General features: G+C 43.1%; 1 protein-coding gene across 1 annotated transcript in view; it reads left to right on the top strand.

The window, feature by feature from the left end:
- LOC126252174 (leucine-rich repeat-containing protein 23-like) overlaps nucleotides 1–17,624 on the top strand; it is a 118,160-nt gene extending 100,536 nt beyond the window's left edge. The window contains exon 3 of the mRNA XM_049953043.1: nucleotides 16,546–17,624. Within this exon, the coding sequence (XP_049809000.1) occupies nucleotides 16,546–17,275 (730 nt within the window). The 3' untranslated portion in view covers nucleotides 17,276–17,624. The remainder of the gene's footprint in view (nucleotides 1–16,545) is intronic.
- Nucleotides 17,625–18,849: the final 1,225 nt, after the last annotated feature.

Below are 18,849 nucleotides of genomic sequence, written 5' to 3'. Positions count from 1 at the left end.
GGTTTTCTTCAGGAATTTGTTAACTCGCGCATTCACTTTTCGCACAGCCAAGAAGTTGTCCAATGAAGGATTCTGATGATAGGTTTTCAAGGCGAGTCCTTGCTTCGCAATTTCCCGAGAGCATTCAGAATTCCACCAAGGAGCAGAACGGTGCTTCATTACTGTAAACTCTTTTTTCTTAGGGATACTGATGCCAGCTGCGACGCTCATAGCATTGAGTAAAACTGGGTATGCATCTTCGTCCCGTAAGTCACGTCTCGTATTTACGAGTGCCCGCCGAACCGTTTCCTGATAAGAGGCCCAATTGGCTTCCTTGATTTTCCACGTACTATTAGAGTAACAGATGTGCGTAGTATTGACGTTGATGTTAATGTGAAACTCTATTGGGAGATGATCGGATCCCATTGAATCCTTTTTAACGCACCAATTAGATATTTCAGTAAAGCAGGGGGCGCAAAGAGTTACATCAACTGCGGAGGGTCTATGGAGAGGTGAAGTTATCATAGTAGGTGAGCCATCATTGAGTATCACTAGGTTATTATCTTCGATAACGCTTATCAAGGTCCTTCCGTTCCCGTCTGTCACATCTCCTCCCCAAGCTACATGGTGGGTATTCACGTCTCCAGCTACGATAAAGGGAGGACGAAGCTGACTTATTAATTGTTTCCAGTCATCTTCCACGATACTGTGGTGGGGAGCTTTATACAATGAGACAACTGTAAAGGTTTTGTGGGCAGTTCGTATCTCCACAGCAACTAATTCAAGGTTGGTGACAGGTACGTGTAACGGGTGTGGTCGATGCGGCAGCGAAGTTTTTACCAGTATAGCTACACCGCTCCACCCATTGAGACAGTCTTCCCTTACTATAGAATAATTTTGAAAGCGAACAGTTCTTTCGAATTTGAACCAAGTTTCACATAACAGAACGATATCAGGCTGACTTACGGACAGTTCTCGTTGCAAGCTTTCTCTATTAGAATTAGCCGATCTCGCATTGCACTGCAATACTTTTAAAGCCGCCATAATTTAGGGAGAGAGGGATTGAAATATGCCAGTAACGAGGTGCCGGATATTGGAATTGTTCATAGCACTATTTTGTCTCATGTTTTGCATGACAATATCAATCACATTTATTATCTTATCTATAAGTTCAGCATGACCTTGAGGCTGTCGTTGATTCGGCGCTTGTGGGGTTGCTAATCTGTGAGCAGCAGCCTGGTATGGATTTTGGCTGATAGGATATAAGATGAACATCAACAAAAGCAAAACGAGGATAATGGAATGTAGTCAAATTAAATCGGGTGATGCTGAGGGGATTAGATTAGGAAATGAGACACTTAAAGTAGTAAAGGAGTTTTGCTATTTAGGGAGTAAAATAACTGATGATGGTCGAAGTAGAGAGGATATAAAATGTAGACTGGCAATGGCAAGGAAATCGTTTCTGAAGAAGGGAAATTTGTTAACATCGAGTATAGATTTAAGTGTCAGGAAGTCGTTTCTGAAAGTATTTGTATGGAGTGTAGCCATGTATGGAAGTGAAACATGGACGATAAATAGTTTGGACAAGAAGAGAATAGAAGCTTTCGAAATGTGGTGCTACAGAAGAATGCTGAAGATAAGGTGGGTAGATCACATAACTAATGAGGAGGTATTGAATAGGATTGGGGAGAAGAGAAGTTTGTGGCACAACTTGACTAGAAGAAGGGATCGGTTGGTAGGACATGTTTTGAGGCATCAAGGGATCACAAATTTAGCATTGGAGGGCAGCGTGGAGGGTAAAAATCGTAGAGGGAGACCAAGAGATGAATACACTAAGCAGATTCAGAAGGATGTAGGTTGCAGTAGGTACTGGGAGATGAAGAAGCTTGCACAGGATAGAGTAGCATGGAGAGCTGCATCAAACCAGTCTCAGGACTGAAGACCACAACAACAACAGGAGTGAATGAATGTTGCATGGGATATAACAGGCTGAGGTACTGAGACCACTCACAAACATTACTTTGGTTGTTTACTTGCGCCTGCCGCCAGAGAGGCGACATGTGCTGGGGCACAGTTGCACACTGAGTTGCGTCCCCACTTCCACGTTGTTGACTCTGCATGCTTGCGGCGGGCAGCGGTGGGAAGAGTTGTGGGTTTTGAAAGTCCGGAGAGCTCAAATTTGTTGGAGCAGGAATGATTGGAGCTGGAAAGTGATGTTGTTGAACCCCGGTAACGGATGCATAGGTTGGCATACGTGCAATAGACAGCACATCCCTGAAGTCATGACTGAACGTAGCTAATTCTTGAGCTCATCGCTGTATATGGTATTCCGAGCAGGAATGGTCCGTGGATGTGTGTTGTCCCCTGCAATGAGCGCAAATAGTGATGGGTGAGACAGAGGATTCAACATTATGTGGACCACTACATTTAATGCATCTCATCTGAGATCGATATTGTTTGCTGATGTGCCCATAACGAAGACAATTAAAGCACTGCCTGACAGTTGGTACATAAAGGTCTATGGGACATCTTGTTCCGTGAATAGACACGGCTTCCGGTAAGGTTTGAGAGTCGAAGGTTAACAAACAGGTCTGCAATTTAACGATTTGGTCTTTACCATATCTCTTCGTAAACCTCCAAACGCCTAAAACAGGGAAGGGAGATTGTACGACTTCCAAAATCTCCGATTCTTCAAGGTTGGTGTCTACTTTCCTGATTACTCCCAGCTTATGGACAACAAAGGAAGGAATGTAAGCTTCTATATTTTTTGACTTTAATACCTCACTGGTAACTAGGAGATTAGCCTTGTCTGGGGTTTTCAGTTCCACCTTAACTTTTGTTTTTCCTGCTGAAGAGATGTTAAGTATAGAATTCTTCACTTCTGGCAAGGAAATATGCAATAATTTCCCTAGTGCCATAGGGTGCAAGCGGCCTAAGTTTTTGTCCAAATATTCCAGTAAACTACGAATGATCCCCTATCTGTACGTTTGTAAAAGTTGAGAGACCTCGGAATAGGTGCAGGTCCCACAGGAGGGGTGTTAGTTGCAGCATGTTGGTTAGGAGTGAGCCCAGAAGCAGTTGCTACAGGGGGGTCAGCTACATTTGAAATGTCAGTTACAGGTAAGAGTTGATTAGAGTCTGCTATGAAGGTTTTGGAATTTCTTAAATCCAGACTGACCTCACTTTGTCGCTTGTTTCTCATAGCGGAGAAGCTGGAGGAATCCTGTTCCGATAAATCCATATGCTCTTCTGCCGGCTGTATTCCAGATTCTCCCCGAACAACTGCTAACAAGTGGCTGATCACAGCCATTGTGTTGTCCAATGTAGTTCCTGGAAGAGCTGGTAAGGTTGCTGCATCTGGATGTAGCTGCTGGGCAGGTGGTTGTTGTTGATGTTGTCCCATAGGGGCGTCGAAGTCACCACCCCCTTCTCCATACACCCCACCATACATGGCAGGGCTTGCCGCCGCCGACAGTAATGTCAGGTGTTAATGTGCCTAACAGAAAACCGTACCAAATGAAAGCTGTTACGCGCGTGCACTAGTAGGAAAACACAAGCGTCACACGGAAGAGCGACCGTGTAGCAAATCGTAACACTTCCGCGTCTGCAAGCGAACTCGCTCAATGTGCTTCTCATGACACCCTCTACAGACCCTCAAAGTCTGTTGACATCAGTTCATTACACTCTGTACATCTGTATTCTGCACACTGTCTTGTGATGTTTAGTGGAAGACACTTCTGGGTATCATTACCTTTTCCTTCCTTTCCTGTTCCAATTGCAATGGTACATTGTGGGAAGAATGACTTTGCTAAGCCGTGGTACGAGCTCTGATTTCCTTGATTTTTGTGCCAGATTATTTCACAAGATGTTCAAGGGAAGAAGTAGTATGTTGCTTCTCAGAATTTCAAGAGTAGAACTCTGACACATACCACCTCTCATGTAACGTCTTCCACTGTAATTTGATGAACTTCTGTGTATAACTCTCATTCTTGCTAAACTAATCCATGACAGACTTCGTCACTCTTATTTATATCCTGTGTACCTACTTTTTTTACTCCATTTTCACTATCTAATCAATAGTATCCATAAACCTTTGAGTGGACATTAATGTCAGGTATGTTCACCCTTTGCCTTTATGACAGCTTGAACTCGACTGAGGACACTTTCAGTGAGGTGTCTGAATGTCCGTGGAGGAATGACAGGCCATCCTTCCTCAAGAGCTGAAACCAGAGAAGGTAGTGATGTTGGACACTGGGATCTGGAGCGAAGCTGATGTTTTAACTCATCCCAAAAGTATTCCTCTGGGTTCAGGTCAGGACTCATGGCAGACCAGTACAGTTCAGGAATGTTATTGTCCACAAATCATTGCCTCACAGATGCTGCTTTACAGCAGTGTGCATTGTCGTTCTGATACAATCATAGTCTGCGAATGGTTCCTCTACTTCATTCAGTATGTAATGCTGTAAAATGTGTTCATATCCTTCCACATTTAACGTTGTCTTAGGTGCAGTAAGGAGACCATGCCCTAACCAAAAAGAAAACCTCCTCCTCCATACTTCACTGTTGGTGTTACATACAATGACAGGTAATGTACTCCAGGCATTTGTCAAATTCAAACCCTTACATCAGATTGTCATGAGGTTAACATGATTCATCACTCCAAATCACCCTTTTTCACACATTAACTGGCATTGCCCTCTACGCCACCTCAGGTGTCAGGTAAGAAGCTGCTAGACCATTGTACCCAATTGTTTTTAATTCCCGCACATAGTTGTTGAGCTAGCTGGTCTACTAGTAGCACTGTGAAACTCAGGAGTTCCTTCTGCAGATTTCATCTGATTTTTTACAGCTAGCCTCCACAATTCTCGACACTCCTTACCGAGTGAGGTGGCATGTGATTAGCATACTGTAATCGCATTTGGAAGGATGACAGTTAAAATCTACATCTTTCCATGCTGATTTAGGTTTTCTGTGATTTCCCTAAATTCCTTCAGGCAAATGCTAAGATGGTTCCTTTGAAAAGGTCATAGCTAATTTCCTACCCCATCCCTTTGTAATATGAGCTTGGGCTCTGTCTGCAATGACCTCACTGTTGATGGGACCTTAAACTTTAATCTTACTTCCTTCAATCAAAACTCTCTGTCAGTATATGATGTCTGTCTGGTCTTGGTTAAGCTGTGGCTGTTCTTTTGCATTTCCACCACACAGTTGCATTACCAACAATTGACTTGGGCAGCTTTAGAAGAGTCAAAATATCCTTAATGGATTTGTTACTCTGGTGTCATCCAATGACTAGTCCACATTCGAAGTAACTGCGCTCTCCTGACTGACATATTCTGCTGTTACTACTTTGCTACTGACAACATAACTCCTCGTTTCCTTTTATAGTGGTGAGTCTGTCTCTCATATCTAGTAATCAATTCCACATTACATAGGGGTATCCAGATACTTTTGATCAGATAATGTAAGAAGAATCACCAACTGATGAGAGATACTGAATAATCCATTTGTTTCTGTTTCCGGTGTGTTATTGTCAATAATATATTCAAATAATGATCTGTCTTTCTTCCCATTCACACAATATTTCAATTCATTTATTGTGTTTACCAGACAGTAGACAGCCCTGAATAACCCTCCCCCCCCTTTTTTTTAGATGGTATTTGAGAAATTTTTATCTGTAGCATATCCTGACTAATCAAATGTACAAACACTTTAACTGTTATCAAGTATCTGCTTAAAAAGTTAAGTGTTCCCATCTCCCGCCATATGAAGGTGTGTAGTGCACTCACAATTATTGTCAAACATGATTGTTTTGATGGTCCAGGTGCTATGGAGCAGGGAGGCATGATGTTGCATGGCCATACTGGTCTCCAAATCTTCGAACATGGTACACTCACCAATCATTATTAATTGTGACACTATACTTCATCCCCATATGTGTATTTTCAGAAGTGCATTCGGCCCTGATTACATTTTTATGGATGGCAGTGAACAACCACATCAAACTGCACAGGTTAAGGAACTCTTGGAACAAGGGGATATATCTCCCCAATACATCTGATACATGCTTGATGGGATTTAAGAATAAAGTTGGGGAAATGGGCAGGTCAGTCCATTCATCAGTGAATGGACTGACCTGTCCATTTCCCCAACTTTATTCTTAAATCCCATCAAGCATGTATCGGATGCATTGGGGAGACATATTGCAGCACATCCACATGGATCAACGACCAGCCAGCAGGTGCCAACCACACTGGTGGAGAAATGGAATGCCCTACCACAAGAACTGCTTAACAACCTTGTGGGCAGCATGGGAACATGTTGGAGAGCATGCATTACTGCTGTATCTCCCTCAGGGAGATGCCTGATAATAAATAACAAGACCCAGGAAAAAAAGAACAAGGGTTTATTGCAACCACAATGGAAAGATTTAATAACAAAGGAAATATCATCTCAGCAAAAAAGAATACAGTTCCTCAGACAGTAACAGGCATATGCCTGGAACACACAGTGAATAAACATCATCGGACATAAAGACTATTCCATTGATAAACCCTAATGATTTAGGTTGAGCTTTAAGCATAGTTGGCCAACAGGTATGTCTTGGGATATTACTGTAAAGTCATAGGTCCTGCTGTGGTGGCTTCCTACCGTGCTCTGACTGAATGAGCTGCTAAGAGCCAGTGCACGAATTGGCCCACAGTTCCATTGGAGTGAACTGCTGACATGTTGGCTTGTGCCATCCTATATAGCTGGGGTGTGGAGGAATTCATGCTGATCCAGTTCCGCACATGACACAGTGGAGGATATAGATCCCTGGCACAGAGGACCTCTGGTGGTGCTTGTCCTGCCATTTGTCATCCTTGTTGTGATGGATACAGTCCAGGGAGGCAATGCATTGTACATGTGCAAACCTGTGATGCTTCAGTGCCTGAGGGGTTTCCAATCTCTTTAGGAGAACAGTGGGAGCATGGCAGTTACCACGTGTGGTGATCAGACTTTTCCATTAAGAGCCGTTTCCCACTGTTTGTAATGTTCAGGGCCATCATAAACCATAATGACTCCAGTGTAATTATTGTCTTTGAATAAAAGTGTCCTTTCTGTTTGTCTCATTGCTTTTTTTTTATTACCTTCTGTGCAATACTGCAGCAGTTCTTTCTATACATGATCCAAGTTTCATTGAGCTGTGGTACTTGGTAGTGACACATCATGTTAAAGTTACTTTTGTCCTTAAGTTTAGCACATCAGCATATACAGAGTGAATCACCCACAATTTGCACCACAAATATTGCGGAAATGGAAATGCTATTGATCTGTGGTTTTCACAGAGTGGATTGGTAGTCAGAGGTTCATATTGTTTCACAGATGGCAATAATACTTAGAAAGTTTGTTTTATGTGCAAACATATACCTTTTTAAGTGGAGCAATACCTATTGACATTAACCAACTAAAATTAGGGTAAATTAGAATGTCAGTGGTGTTTGTTGCAGATTATATGTGTGAGACGTTTATGAGATATCATATTTTGAAAAGTTCCCACACCAACACTTAACAACACCTGTGGTAGCACACACCAAAGAACAACAGAAATGCATATGCTAGTTATATGGATTGTGACCAGTAACAAGAGCAAGTTGTGTTCAAAATGACTGCCTGTAGTGGCAGTACATGCTTCCAGTCCAGTATGGAACTACTACTGCACATGTGCTAGCATTTCAGCACAGATTTCCAAGCATACTGCAGTTATACATCATTGTGTATCACGGTATGCCCTCATAGATACCATCTTTCAGTTTTCTCCACAGCAAAAAGTCTACAGGCATCAAATCTGGGGAACGGGCTGGCCAATATACAGGTTCTCTGCGTCCAGTTCAACAATTTGGAAACAAGTCCTGAAGACATGCTGTAATACTTTGTGTACTATATGCCGGACATCATATCTGCAGAGGAATGTGTTATAGCGTCAAGTTTAACAAATATATTTCAGAACGACACAACACATATAAGTCACAGAGTAAGTTGACAAGCAAGACATGTGTACACGTTAGCATTCAAATGAGCACTGAGTCCCAGTCTAGCACTGGTCTTGATGGAGCTGTCCTGGAGATGGCTAACGTCCATAGGCATTGTTTGAATCGCCGTAAAGTCTCGAGGAGGAGGCTTCCCGTACGGACGGAAGTGTCCCCGATGATAATGGGTCGAGATGACAGGAGACGTAGGGGTCGAATCTACTGGGGCCCCCTGCACCAATCTGCCCATTGCGGCAAGTCCAGTTGATATGACAGGAGACATGGGCGATGTGTCGGCGTCCATTGGAGGAGGAGGGGGTAGATTTGCTCTGACAGAGGATGGTCATCCGGTTCCTGCATGGGCATGTCTCCTGGTGGCGTCAGTTCTTGTGCTGGCATCGCGATGACGGTGAGAGGGCTGCATTGTGAGTATTGAGAGATACCAAGATCCCAAGCGTCAGGTAGGGCCAAAAGTGGTGTAGCGGCAATCGGAACAGGCGTTGCTGTCACACGAGGCCGAAGCTTGTCCGAATGACGCACTGCAACACCCGTGTCTGTCAGGATTTCATACAGGCATCTGCCACGGTGTCTTAATATGTGGCCCGGGCTCCATTTTGGCCGCCTGCCATATCCCCGTACCCAGACAAGGTCGTCGGCGGTGAACCGGCCAAGGGAAGGCACTTGCGGGCGTGAGGTGGAAGGCCGCAGAAGATGAAGTAGCGTGCGGCGCTGTCGGCCATGTAAGAGCTCAGCCGGGCTGTGTTCGCCCACGGGGGTGAAACAGTAAGATACCAGAAACTGCAGAAGCGCATCATCAGCAACAGAAGAAGTCAGAAGTTTCCGCATCTGAGCCTTAAATGTGCAGATCAGTCATTCAGCCTCACCGTTGGATTGTGGATGGAACGGTGGGGCCATGACGTGCATAACGCCGTGATGAGTACAAAAATCCGCAACTTCGGAAGAGGCAAATTGCGGACCATTATCAGTAACAAGAGTAGAGGGGAGGCCTTCCAAAGAAAAAATGCGGGCGAGAGCACTGGTGGTTGCTGCGGTGGTAGGCGACGTGCAACGGACAATGAAAGGAAAGTTAGAGTAGGCGTCAATTACGAGGAGCCAATAAGTACCTAAAAAGGGTCCCGCAAAGTCAGCATGACTGCGCTCCCAGGGCTTCTCAGGCGAAGGCCACGGCGACAAAGATGACTTCAGGGCAGCGGCCTGTGACGCACAAGGGCCGCAGGCAGCAACCATGTGTGCTATTTCAGAGTTGATGCCAGGCCAGAGATTTTGTGCGAGACACACCCCAGTGCCCTTGGTGAAGGAAGCGCAAGACCGAAGCACGCAAAGATGCAGGTACCACAACACGCGGCAAAGCATTGTCAGTGGAGAGAAGGATAACACCATCCCTAGCCGTGAGGCGGTAGCGCAAAGCGTAGTAGTTCCGCAACGGATCAGAAGTCTTAGCGGATGGGCGATCTGGCCAACCCTTCTGAATACAGCATAAAACCTGGGAGAGGGTAGGGTCAGAACCCGTAGCAGCCGCCAGCCTGTCCCCAGTGATGGGGAACCCGTCCACAGCCCGCTGCCCGGCAACATCCAGGTGGAATCACAAAAGTTCGTCCCTATCGAATGCCTGATCAGGACCCATGGGAAGGCGAGACAGAGCATCAGCATTTGCATGTTGAGCCGTTGGCCGGAAATGAATCTCATAATTGAAACGAGACAAGTAAAGAGCCCAACACTGGAGGTGGTGTGCAGCCTTGTCGGGAAGTGACGTTGATGGATGAAACAAGGGGCTTGTGATCCGTAACAAGATGAAATTTTGAGCCATAGAGAAAAACACCAAACTAATGAAGAGCATAAATAATGGCCAAAGCTTCTTTCTCAATTTGATAATACTTTTGTTGGGCATCCGTGAGCGTTTTGGAGGCATAAGCAATGGGTTGTTCCGAACCGTCAGAAAAACGGTGCGCAAGGACTGCACCAACCCCGTATTGAGAGGCGTCTGTGGCAAGAACAAGATGTTGGCCAGGCCGATAAGTAGCCAGGCACGGGGCCTGTTTCAGCATAGTCTTCAATTTCTGGAAGGCCGCTTTGCATGACGCGGACCAGTGAAAAGGCACGTTTTTATGCAACAGGCGATGCAACGGCTGAGCCACCGAAGCCGCAGACGGTAAAAACTTGTGATAGTATGCTATTTTCCCCAAGAAGGCCTGCAGTTCCTTAACAGATGTAGGGCGAGGAAGGGCATCGATCGCAAGGACAGTTTGCTGAAGCGGACGAATACCATCCCAAGAGAGTTGAAACCCCAAGTACGTGATAGATGCCTGAAAAAATTGTGATTACACAATTGAAGATTACACTTAAGACTGGCAGTCTATAAGACATGAAAAAGTGTGCAGAGATTTTGAAGATGTTCTTCAGTGGTTGAGCCAGTGACAACAATGTCGTCCATGTAATTGATACACCCAGGGACAGGGAGCAATAACTGTTCCAAGAATCGCTGAAATAGAGCAGGGGCGCTAGCAACCCCGAATGGCAAGCGTTGGTATTGATAGAGGCCGTAAGGCGTGTTAAGGACCAGAAACTGCCGGGAAGCAGTGTCGAGAGGAAGTTGATGATAAGCTTCTGACAGGTCAATTTTAGAAAAATACTGGCCTCCAGCAAGTTTAGTGAACAGTTCTTCAGGACGGGGCATAGGGTAAGTGTCGATGAGGCATTGAGCATTTACGGTGGCTTTGAAATCGCCACAGAGACGAATATCACCATTTGGCTTAGCAACAACAACGACAGGAGAGGACCACTCACTGGAAGTGACAGGAAGCAAGACCGCTGAAGTAGTGAGACGATCCAACTCCCATTTTACCCGATCACGAAGGGCCACAGGAATGGGCCGAGCCCAAAAAAACTTAGGCCGAGCAGTGGGTTTGAGCGTGATATGAGCTTCAAAGTCGTTTGCACGGCCTAACCCAGGAGAAAAAAGGGACAAAAATGTTGTCGACAAGGAATCCAGTTGAGCATAAGGAATAGCATCAGAGATAATATTGACAGTCATCTATGGAGAACCCAAAAACGCGAAAGGCATCGAAACCAAAAAGATTTTCTGTGTTGCTCGGGTCGACCACAAATATGGGAACAGTGCGAACGACGGATTTGTAAGATACCTCAGCATTAAACTGTCCCAAGAGAGAAATCTTCTGTTTGTTGTATGTCTGTAATTGCCGAGTGACAAGTGACAGGAGTGGAGAACCCAACTGAAGATACGTCTGAGAATTAATTATAGTGGCAGCAGAACCGGTATCCACTTGCATGTGAACATCTCGACCAAGGATTTGGGCAGTGAGGAATAACTTCCCTGAAAGGGAAGAAATGCAATTGACAGACAACACAGAATCAGAATCAGCGTCATGTTCATGAACATCATGTATGTGGTCGGATTTGCAAACGGAAGACACATGACCTTTCTTTTTGCAATTGTGACACACAGCCCAACGTTGGGGACAATCCTTGCGTGAATGTTTCGCAAAACACTGTGGACATGAAGGAAGTTGCCGGGGGTTTTGCTGCAGTTTCTTAGCGGGTTGTTTACGGCTAGGCTGAGGCTGCGCGTGGGAGCACACTGCGGCCACGTCGGCCGGCGGGGACGCGCCGCACGTGTCGTCAACAGCACACAGAGGTTGTATTTCCCCGACATCACCCCACGCCTCTATTTGCGCCCCAGTGGCGCGAGAAATTTCAAAAGACTGCGCAATGGAGAGAACTTCATCTAGAGTCGGATTCACCAACTGAAGGGCACATTGCCAAACTTCTTTGTCGGGCGCCGACCGGATAATAGCATCCCGTACCATGGAATCGGCATAAGATTCTTTGTGAACGTCAGTAACAAATTGAGACTTTCGACTGAGGCCGTGAAGTTCAGCAGCCCAAACGCGATAGGATTGATGTGGCTGTTTTTGACAACGATAAAAGGCAACACGAGAGGCTACCACATGCGTTTATGAAAATAGACAGACAGAAGTGAGCACATTTCAGCAAAGGACAAAGATGCAGGATCCTTCAAAGGAGCCAATTATGACAACAACCGATACATTTGAGGTGAAATCCAGGAAAGGAACAGAGACTTACATGGTTGTTCGTCCGTGACATGAAATGCCAAGAAGTGCTGTCGAAGACGTTTTTCATAATCAGACCAGTCTTCCGCCGTCTCGTCATAAGGAGGAAAAGGAGGTACAGCCAACGACGAGAAATGCCCCGCATTTGACGCCGCGACGAAATCGCGAATCGCCGCTGTTAGAAGCATTTGCTGTTCAAGGAGATTTTGCAATAGTTGCTCGACAGTAGCCATGGAACCCTGTGGGTCAATGGTGAAAAGGAAAAATCCCATCCTCATCACCAATTGTTATAATGTCAAGTTTAAGAAATATATTTCAGAATGACACAACACATATAAGTCACAGAGTAAGTTGGCAAGCAAGACATGTGTACACATTAGCATTCGAATGAGCACTGAGTCCCAGTCTAGCGGCCGCTGCTCAGCTGGCCGCTTAGGTGGCGCAGGTGCTGCATGGCTGGCAGACAGCGCCGCACATAGAGGATGCGCGTAATTGCGCAGCGGCGCTTTGAATGATCGGCGAGTCACAACAGAATGTCTTCTAGCATCTGTGGAAGATGGTCTATTAGGAGGCTGGGATACTGAGACTGGGATACTTGTGCATGTTTAGTGTTCTATCTGTGAGCTGCTGATTCACTATTCCATACCACACATTTACACTTCATGGATGCTGACACTCCATATGATGAAGTCAACATGGATTGTCAACAGACCAGTAGTGTATGTTTTGGTGGTTTATCTGGCTATGGTTAGTAAATATGGCTTCCTCACTAAACAAGATACATGATGCATCTGGAGTATCTTGTTTTAATGCTCATGTACAGAAGTTAATGCAATTCCTATAATTGTTTCTATGCTGCTCTTGATGGAGAGAGATTTGATAGGGACGGAACCTATGTCGATGGAGAATGCATAGGACGCTTGCCTGGCTCATGCCACTTCCTTGTGCAATTGCGTGGAAGCTAACATGTGGATCAGGTGTAATGGCAGCAAGAACATGAATTTCCCTCTCTTATGTTATGATCCTGTTATATTATCTAGGTGTTAAACTATTACTTTCATGCAACTGGCTGATAAATGATTGCTGAGATGGTTGATGTCTATTGGGGTATCTAGCCACATACACCATATGAGAACAAACTACATTCTTCCTACGCTCTCCATACGCAATGAGCATATCAGTTTTTTCTGTATAAATCCCACTCACAATCTACTGCTTGGACTGTCATACATGAACTGACTAATAAGTCGCAGTGCCGTCAAGGAATAACAACATTATACCTAGCAACTATGCATTTTGAATGCTACAAACAACTGTCAGTGTGGAAACTTTTCAAAATATTATCTCTCATAAAGGACTTACACTAGAATCCTGCAATAAACACCCTTGACATTCTAGTTTTTTCACAGAAAATACACTTTCTAAATATTAAAATCTGTTGATTGGCTAACAATATCAGCCCCTGACTACCAATCCATTCCGTGAAAACTGCACATCAACAGCACTTTCCATTTCTGCAATATTTGTGGGGCAAGTTTTAGATGATTCACCCTGTATACCATGAGGAATAACAATAACATTAATCAACATGACTCTGATTTGATTGAGTGTAATTAGAAGTGATTTTTCAGTAATTATTTTATTTTTTCACACTGTCTGCATCATAGTATTTTCCTGTCTCTCAATTAGCACCTTTGATCTCTTTACTATTTTCATTCATTTGTTATGGATTCAGTTTATACCTTGATGATTATGGAAGAACTACTTTACAACACTTACCACACCATTGTAGTCACAGTGGAACACCAACCACTTTCGAATTTCATAACTGGACACAATTCTATGCCAACCATTCAGTTTGTTATATGCAGAGAAACAGCAAAATTGTACTGCCTCGGTTGCAAACTTCATGTGTGAAACTGTTGTAGGTAATGTCTCCGCTGTATCTGCATCTTATAATGAGTGGTATCAGTGGGACATTATCTCCAACTGTACCAATTATGTATTTTAATGAGGAGAAATTACAAACTTTCCAATTACTGCCACTTCAGTAGCAATATTTCCCCCACATCTGATGGAATGCATGTAGCTATTGGGAAATAGCAGGAAAATGAGCAACCCATCAGATACTCTCATATGGAGTGTGGAATCATGTCACTTAGAAGGTATTCACTTCCAACACTCGATGTGTTGTTCCGTCCAACTATTTACAATATGTCTTCGTCAAACTCTAATCTTGGACCTTCACTGCAAACAATCATTTACACTGAGAAAACTGTCACACTGGTCCCTCAGACCAAATATAGAACATCCCCCCCCCCCTATAAATTGCCTTAGTAAACAATTAGGAATGGTAAACTCCACAAAATTTCTATGAATATTGGTTCAGGAGAACATGAATTGGGACACACACATATCAACTACCTCAATAAACTAATCACAATATCCTACGGAATAAAAATACTTGCTAGATGTACAGCAAAGGAGATATTGAAGAATGTACATTATGTCCAAGCAGAGTCACTGCTGTTGTATGAGATAATTTTTGCAAAAGCTCCTTCATAGTACAAAGGAGGATTGTAACAACAGTCGAAAATGCAGCATCCAGAAACTCTTGCAAAACAATATTTAAAACACTCCAGATACTACTAATGCAATCCCTGTGCATTATTGAGGGGCTATCTGTAGGAAGATAATTTCAGAGGCTGAAAACAATTTAGTATTTACAGATCAAGCTCTCGATAAATATGATACCAGACAAAAATTGGATCTTCACATTGAGTATGCAAACACAACTCTCAGACAAAGTGTACACTTGCAAACTGGGAAAAAACTTTACAGTAAACTACATGACTATATCAAGACAAACAAAAGAAACACATATTTCAGAATGATTGTAAAAGCACATTTGCAAGAAAGGTGCTGTTATACTATAAGTGAATATCTGGTAGCATAAAATTAAATTGTTTTCTCTTTCTTTCTGTGTATCTAAAATTGTTTTTGTTATTTAGTGTATTGTATATCAGATTGTATTGTTATTGTAATGTATTCTATTTCTCTGTTTTACTGTACTTTATTACATCATTTATGGTATTGAATAGCACTGAATTATTTTTACTGTAATGTACCATATATTCAGAATGGTGTATTTATGTTAAAATAAGCCATGTCCTATGTCAATGATATGCTGAAATGGGTGGTTTATAAATAAATAATTAAAAAATAAGATAAATAAAAAAGTTCCATGTGCCTACAGATTCCTGTTATTTTCACTGTCTGCCATACTGCAGTTAGAAACCTTTGATCGGCTTGTATTGTGAGGGATTACGGATGATTTTAAATTGCTAGAATAAGGAAATTTCTTGACACTGCTTTCTGTCTATGGATTTTTCATGCCCCTATGTTACTGTTGTACATAGCTCCTTTATTTATTTTTTATATTGCTAGCTGATTACCCGAATACACTTGGTCATTTTCGATCATTTTCCTATGTCATCATCTTTCTATTCCCATCGTGACAGCTAGAGTTACAAAGCAATATTATTCCAAACTAGTTTTCTAGATAGTAAGTGTACCAGCTTTGAAAACCATGTGGGACAGCTGTCATCGTAACTGTCACTAGTCAGCCTATTGATCCTGAATATTGTGGATATGACACGGCCAGTTCTTTTTGGTTATTTTTACATGATATCTTATTCCTATCCACACTCAGTATTTTTCTGCCTAGTTAATAAGTCATATGTGTACTAAATGTGGTTGGAAATTTTCCAGACATCCCCTGATCAGCAAATAAATGTTGAGATATTGCAGCAGTTCTGGCTGCATAGTATTTTATCTTAAGAAACATAATCAATTCAGAGATTTAAAGCTTTATCTTTTAATGCAGTTATGTTTAGAGGTTTACAGATATTGTTCTTTGCAAGGTGTAAACAGAAACTACCAGGAGACAGTAGCAATTAATGTTTACCTACATGTGCATCATCAGAAACTTGTCATTGTGTCAAGAACTGACTGTTGTCATACACTGTCTATCCTGATCACATGTTAGATTTCTGTCTAAAATTTGAGGTTTCAATTCAACAAAGAATGCACCTTTCTCTTAATAAAGGATGGTTAGACTTATTAGTCTCATCAGCTTCAAAATTATTACTGCCTATACACTAGCTCTTCGGAAAAGATTCAGGAAAGGGGTTGGCCATGTCCTCTCTCTGAAGGAACATTCCAGTTGAATTAATGTGGACTTGTCTTTCCTCAACTTCCACTTTTATTACTTCCTGTGTACACTGAGTCACACAGATAGTCATTTTTCCTCTGTACAATACGTGAATGGAATAGGACAAAAACTCAGTAATATTGGTTTGTATACTGTAGTAGTTTTTTGGAGTGTACATATAGATGTGGAAACGGAATGCTTGAAATGTACATGTACGGTGTTTCGAATGGTGCAGGTTGCGTGATGGAAGCCTGGATGTGCTGGCGGCCATCCCATTCCTGGTGATGATCAAGGCAGAGAACAACCTGCTGGAGTCGGCTGCCATGCCAGCAATGCCCTACTTGCAGCTGCTCATCCTCAATGGCAACCGCATCACACACACACATGGCATCGAGCATCCTCTGCTGGAGTGCCTGGAACTTAGTCACAACCAGATCCGTGATATCTGCAGCCTGGAGCCTGACATCCTCAAAAGGCTGCGCACCCTAGACCTCCGAGCCAATGCGCTCACCTCCACTGCAGGCATCCAGTTACCTACACTTGAGAGCCTCTACCTGGCACAGAACTCGATCCAACTACTCGAGGACCTGCAATCGCTCACCAGTCTGCGTGTCCTCCACTTGCGGCAGAATCCTCTCAAGTTGCTGACGGGCTTCAGTAATAGAATGGCTCGTCTGACATACCTCAACCTGCGCGGCTGTAAGATTGAAGATATGAGTGAGCTGAAGAAGCTGGCATGCCTGCCCGTGCTGGAGACACTTGTGATCTCGGAGAACCCGATGGTCGAGGCTGCAGAGGAGGAGTACCGTGTGTCATTGTTGTCCGAGCTGCCTCGTCTGAAGAGGATAGACAAGCTGGCTGTGGAGGAGGAAGAGCTGATGGCTGCAGAGGAGCTGATTGCTGCCCGCACGGAGGTTCCGGAGGGTGAGGATGAGCAGGTGGCAGACGAAGAAGATGAAATTTGAGAACGACGACTTATGGTACTCTTTAAGTTCCCTCCCTCCATACCCGTCAAGTTTCAGGTGGTGCTTACTTTCAGAAACTGTCAACTGTGCGAAGGACATGTAAACTTTGTAATACAATAGTACAGACACTGTATGGATATAGTTTTGTTCTAAAATGTTCTGCAGTCCGTATAACAATTCTTACTTTTGGAATGTTTGTAATTCTTTGTCATATGGCAGCTTAGTATTTCATTAAGTCACGTAAGGGACTCAAATGGAGATTAGATTTGAATATGCCTCAATACTTGGTCTGCCAGTGTTGTATTGTGCTGCAGGTATAAAAAACTAACTTCATGAATCGGTCCACACACATCACTGTTCCTGTTTTAGTCTTTCTAGCTGTAATTTCCTACCCTGAGTCATCCAGTTAATATAACAATGCTGTTTTTGTATTATTGCTTACAGAATTTTATTGTTACTTGGTGGTAGTAAGAACTGATAAATATATTTACCAAAAGAAACCATTTGATGATATAGTGGTAATGACTGTTATTCAATAACGCACATATTTCTTTCTGGAGCAGTAATAAGTTTAGTGCATTTAATTAGTTATCTTTGCTGTAATCAGTGACATGTCAAAAAGTAGCCCAGTTTTCAAGCATTCTTTACAGCCACTCCACTCAAACAGTACTTCAGAATGCTCTCCACTCTCTCTCTCTCTCTCTCTCTCTCTCTCTCTCTCTCTCTCTCTCTCTGCATGGACTGCCTTCTGCAGAGATGCCAAATATAGTATAGTGATGCCCAAGATTCCTGAATGCATACTGGAACAATATTATCACCACAACCTTGTTGCCAAGAAAGAGAACACCTTAACCAATTATTCAAAATACATGATTTCAGTCATATTCAGCGTGTTGAAATTGCTGATTAGATCAGTGCTTCATATAATGACACTGCTAATAAGCTCAAATCAAGACATTGCTGAATAAAAAATGTGTTCACTGGATTATGAACAAGGATCCTAGATGCTTATGCAAGAATGTTTGTGGGTGCTTAACATCATGGTCTTTTTTTATGACCTGCTAAATACCCTGTGGCTTCTCTGCACCTTTTGTGTTTTTTTTTTTTTTTTTTCAGTGGTGTTTCTTTTGATAGTGCTCCATCCTTCTTCAACGTTGCTAATATTCATCTCTACTGACCTTAATGTTGACAGAACACTATAAACTAACCTTCCTTAGACATGAATAATCAAGAATGATAGTCTTGTAAAAATATGTGCCAGGCACTCTTTATATTATGTCCAATGATAATGCACACAGTAACACATTCAGCTACAACATGATTATGGAGCACATATCAGGATCAAGATGCAGTTATCAGTGAAGTACTCATCACCACCATGCCACCTGCTCCTAGTAAGGATAAATTTCTTTTCTTCTTCTTAGGTCTTCAACCATCAGATTGGTTAGCAGCAGTTCACTATTAATTTCTGTCTTCAGCCACCCTCTTGAGAGCAGTGCTGCAGCTGGTAATCTCCATGATCTTGTTGATGTATTCTAGTCTCGGTCTGTCTTTTGCATTTTTCTCTTCTATTG

Source organism: Schistocerca nitens, chromosome 4, assembly GCF_023898315.1.
Source record: "Schistocerca nitens isolate TAMUIC-IGC-003100 chromosome 4, iqSchNite1.1, whole genome shotgun sequence".
Classification (NCBI taxonomy): Eukaryota; Metazoa; Arthropoda; class Insecta; order Orthoptera; family Acrididae; genus Schistocerca; species Schistocerca nitens.
The sequence above is the reverse complement of the archived record's forward strand: the minus strand, read 5'-3'. Positions and strand labels throughout refer to the sequence as shown.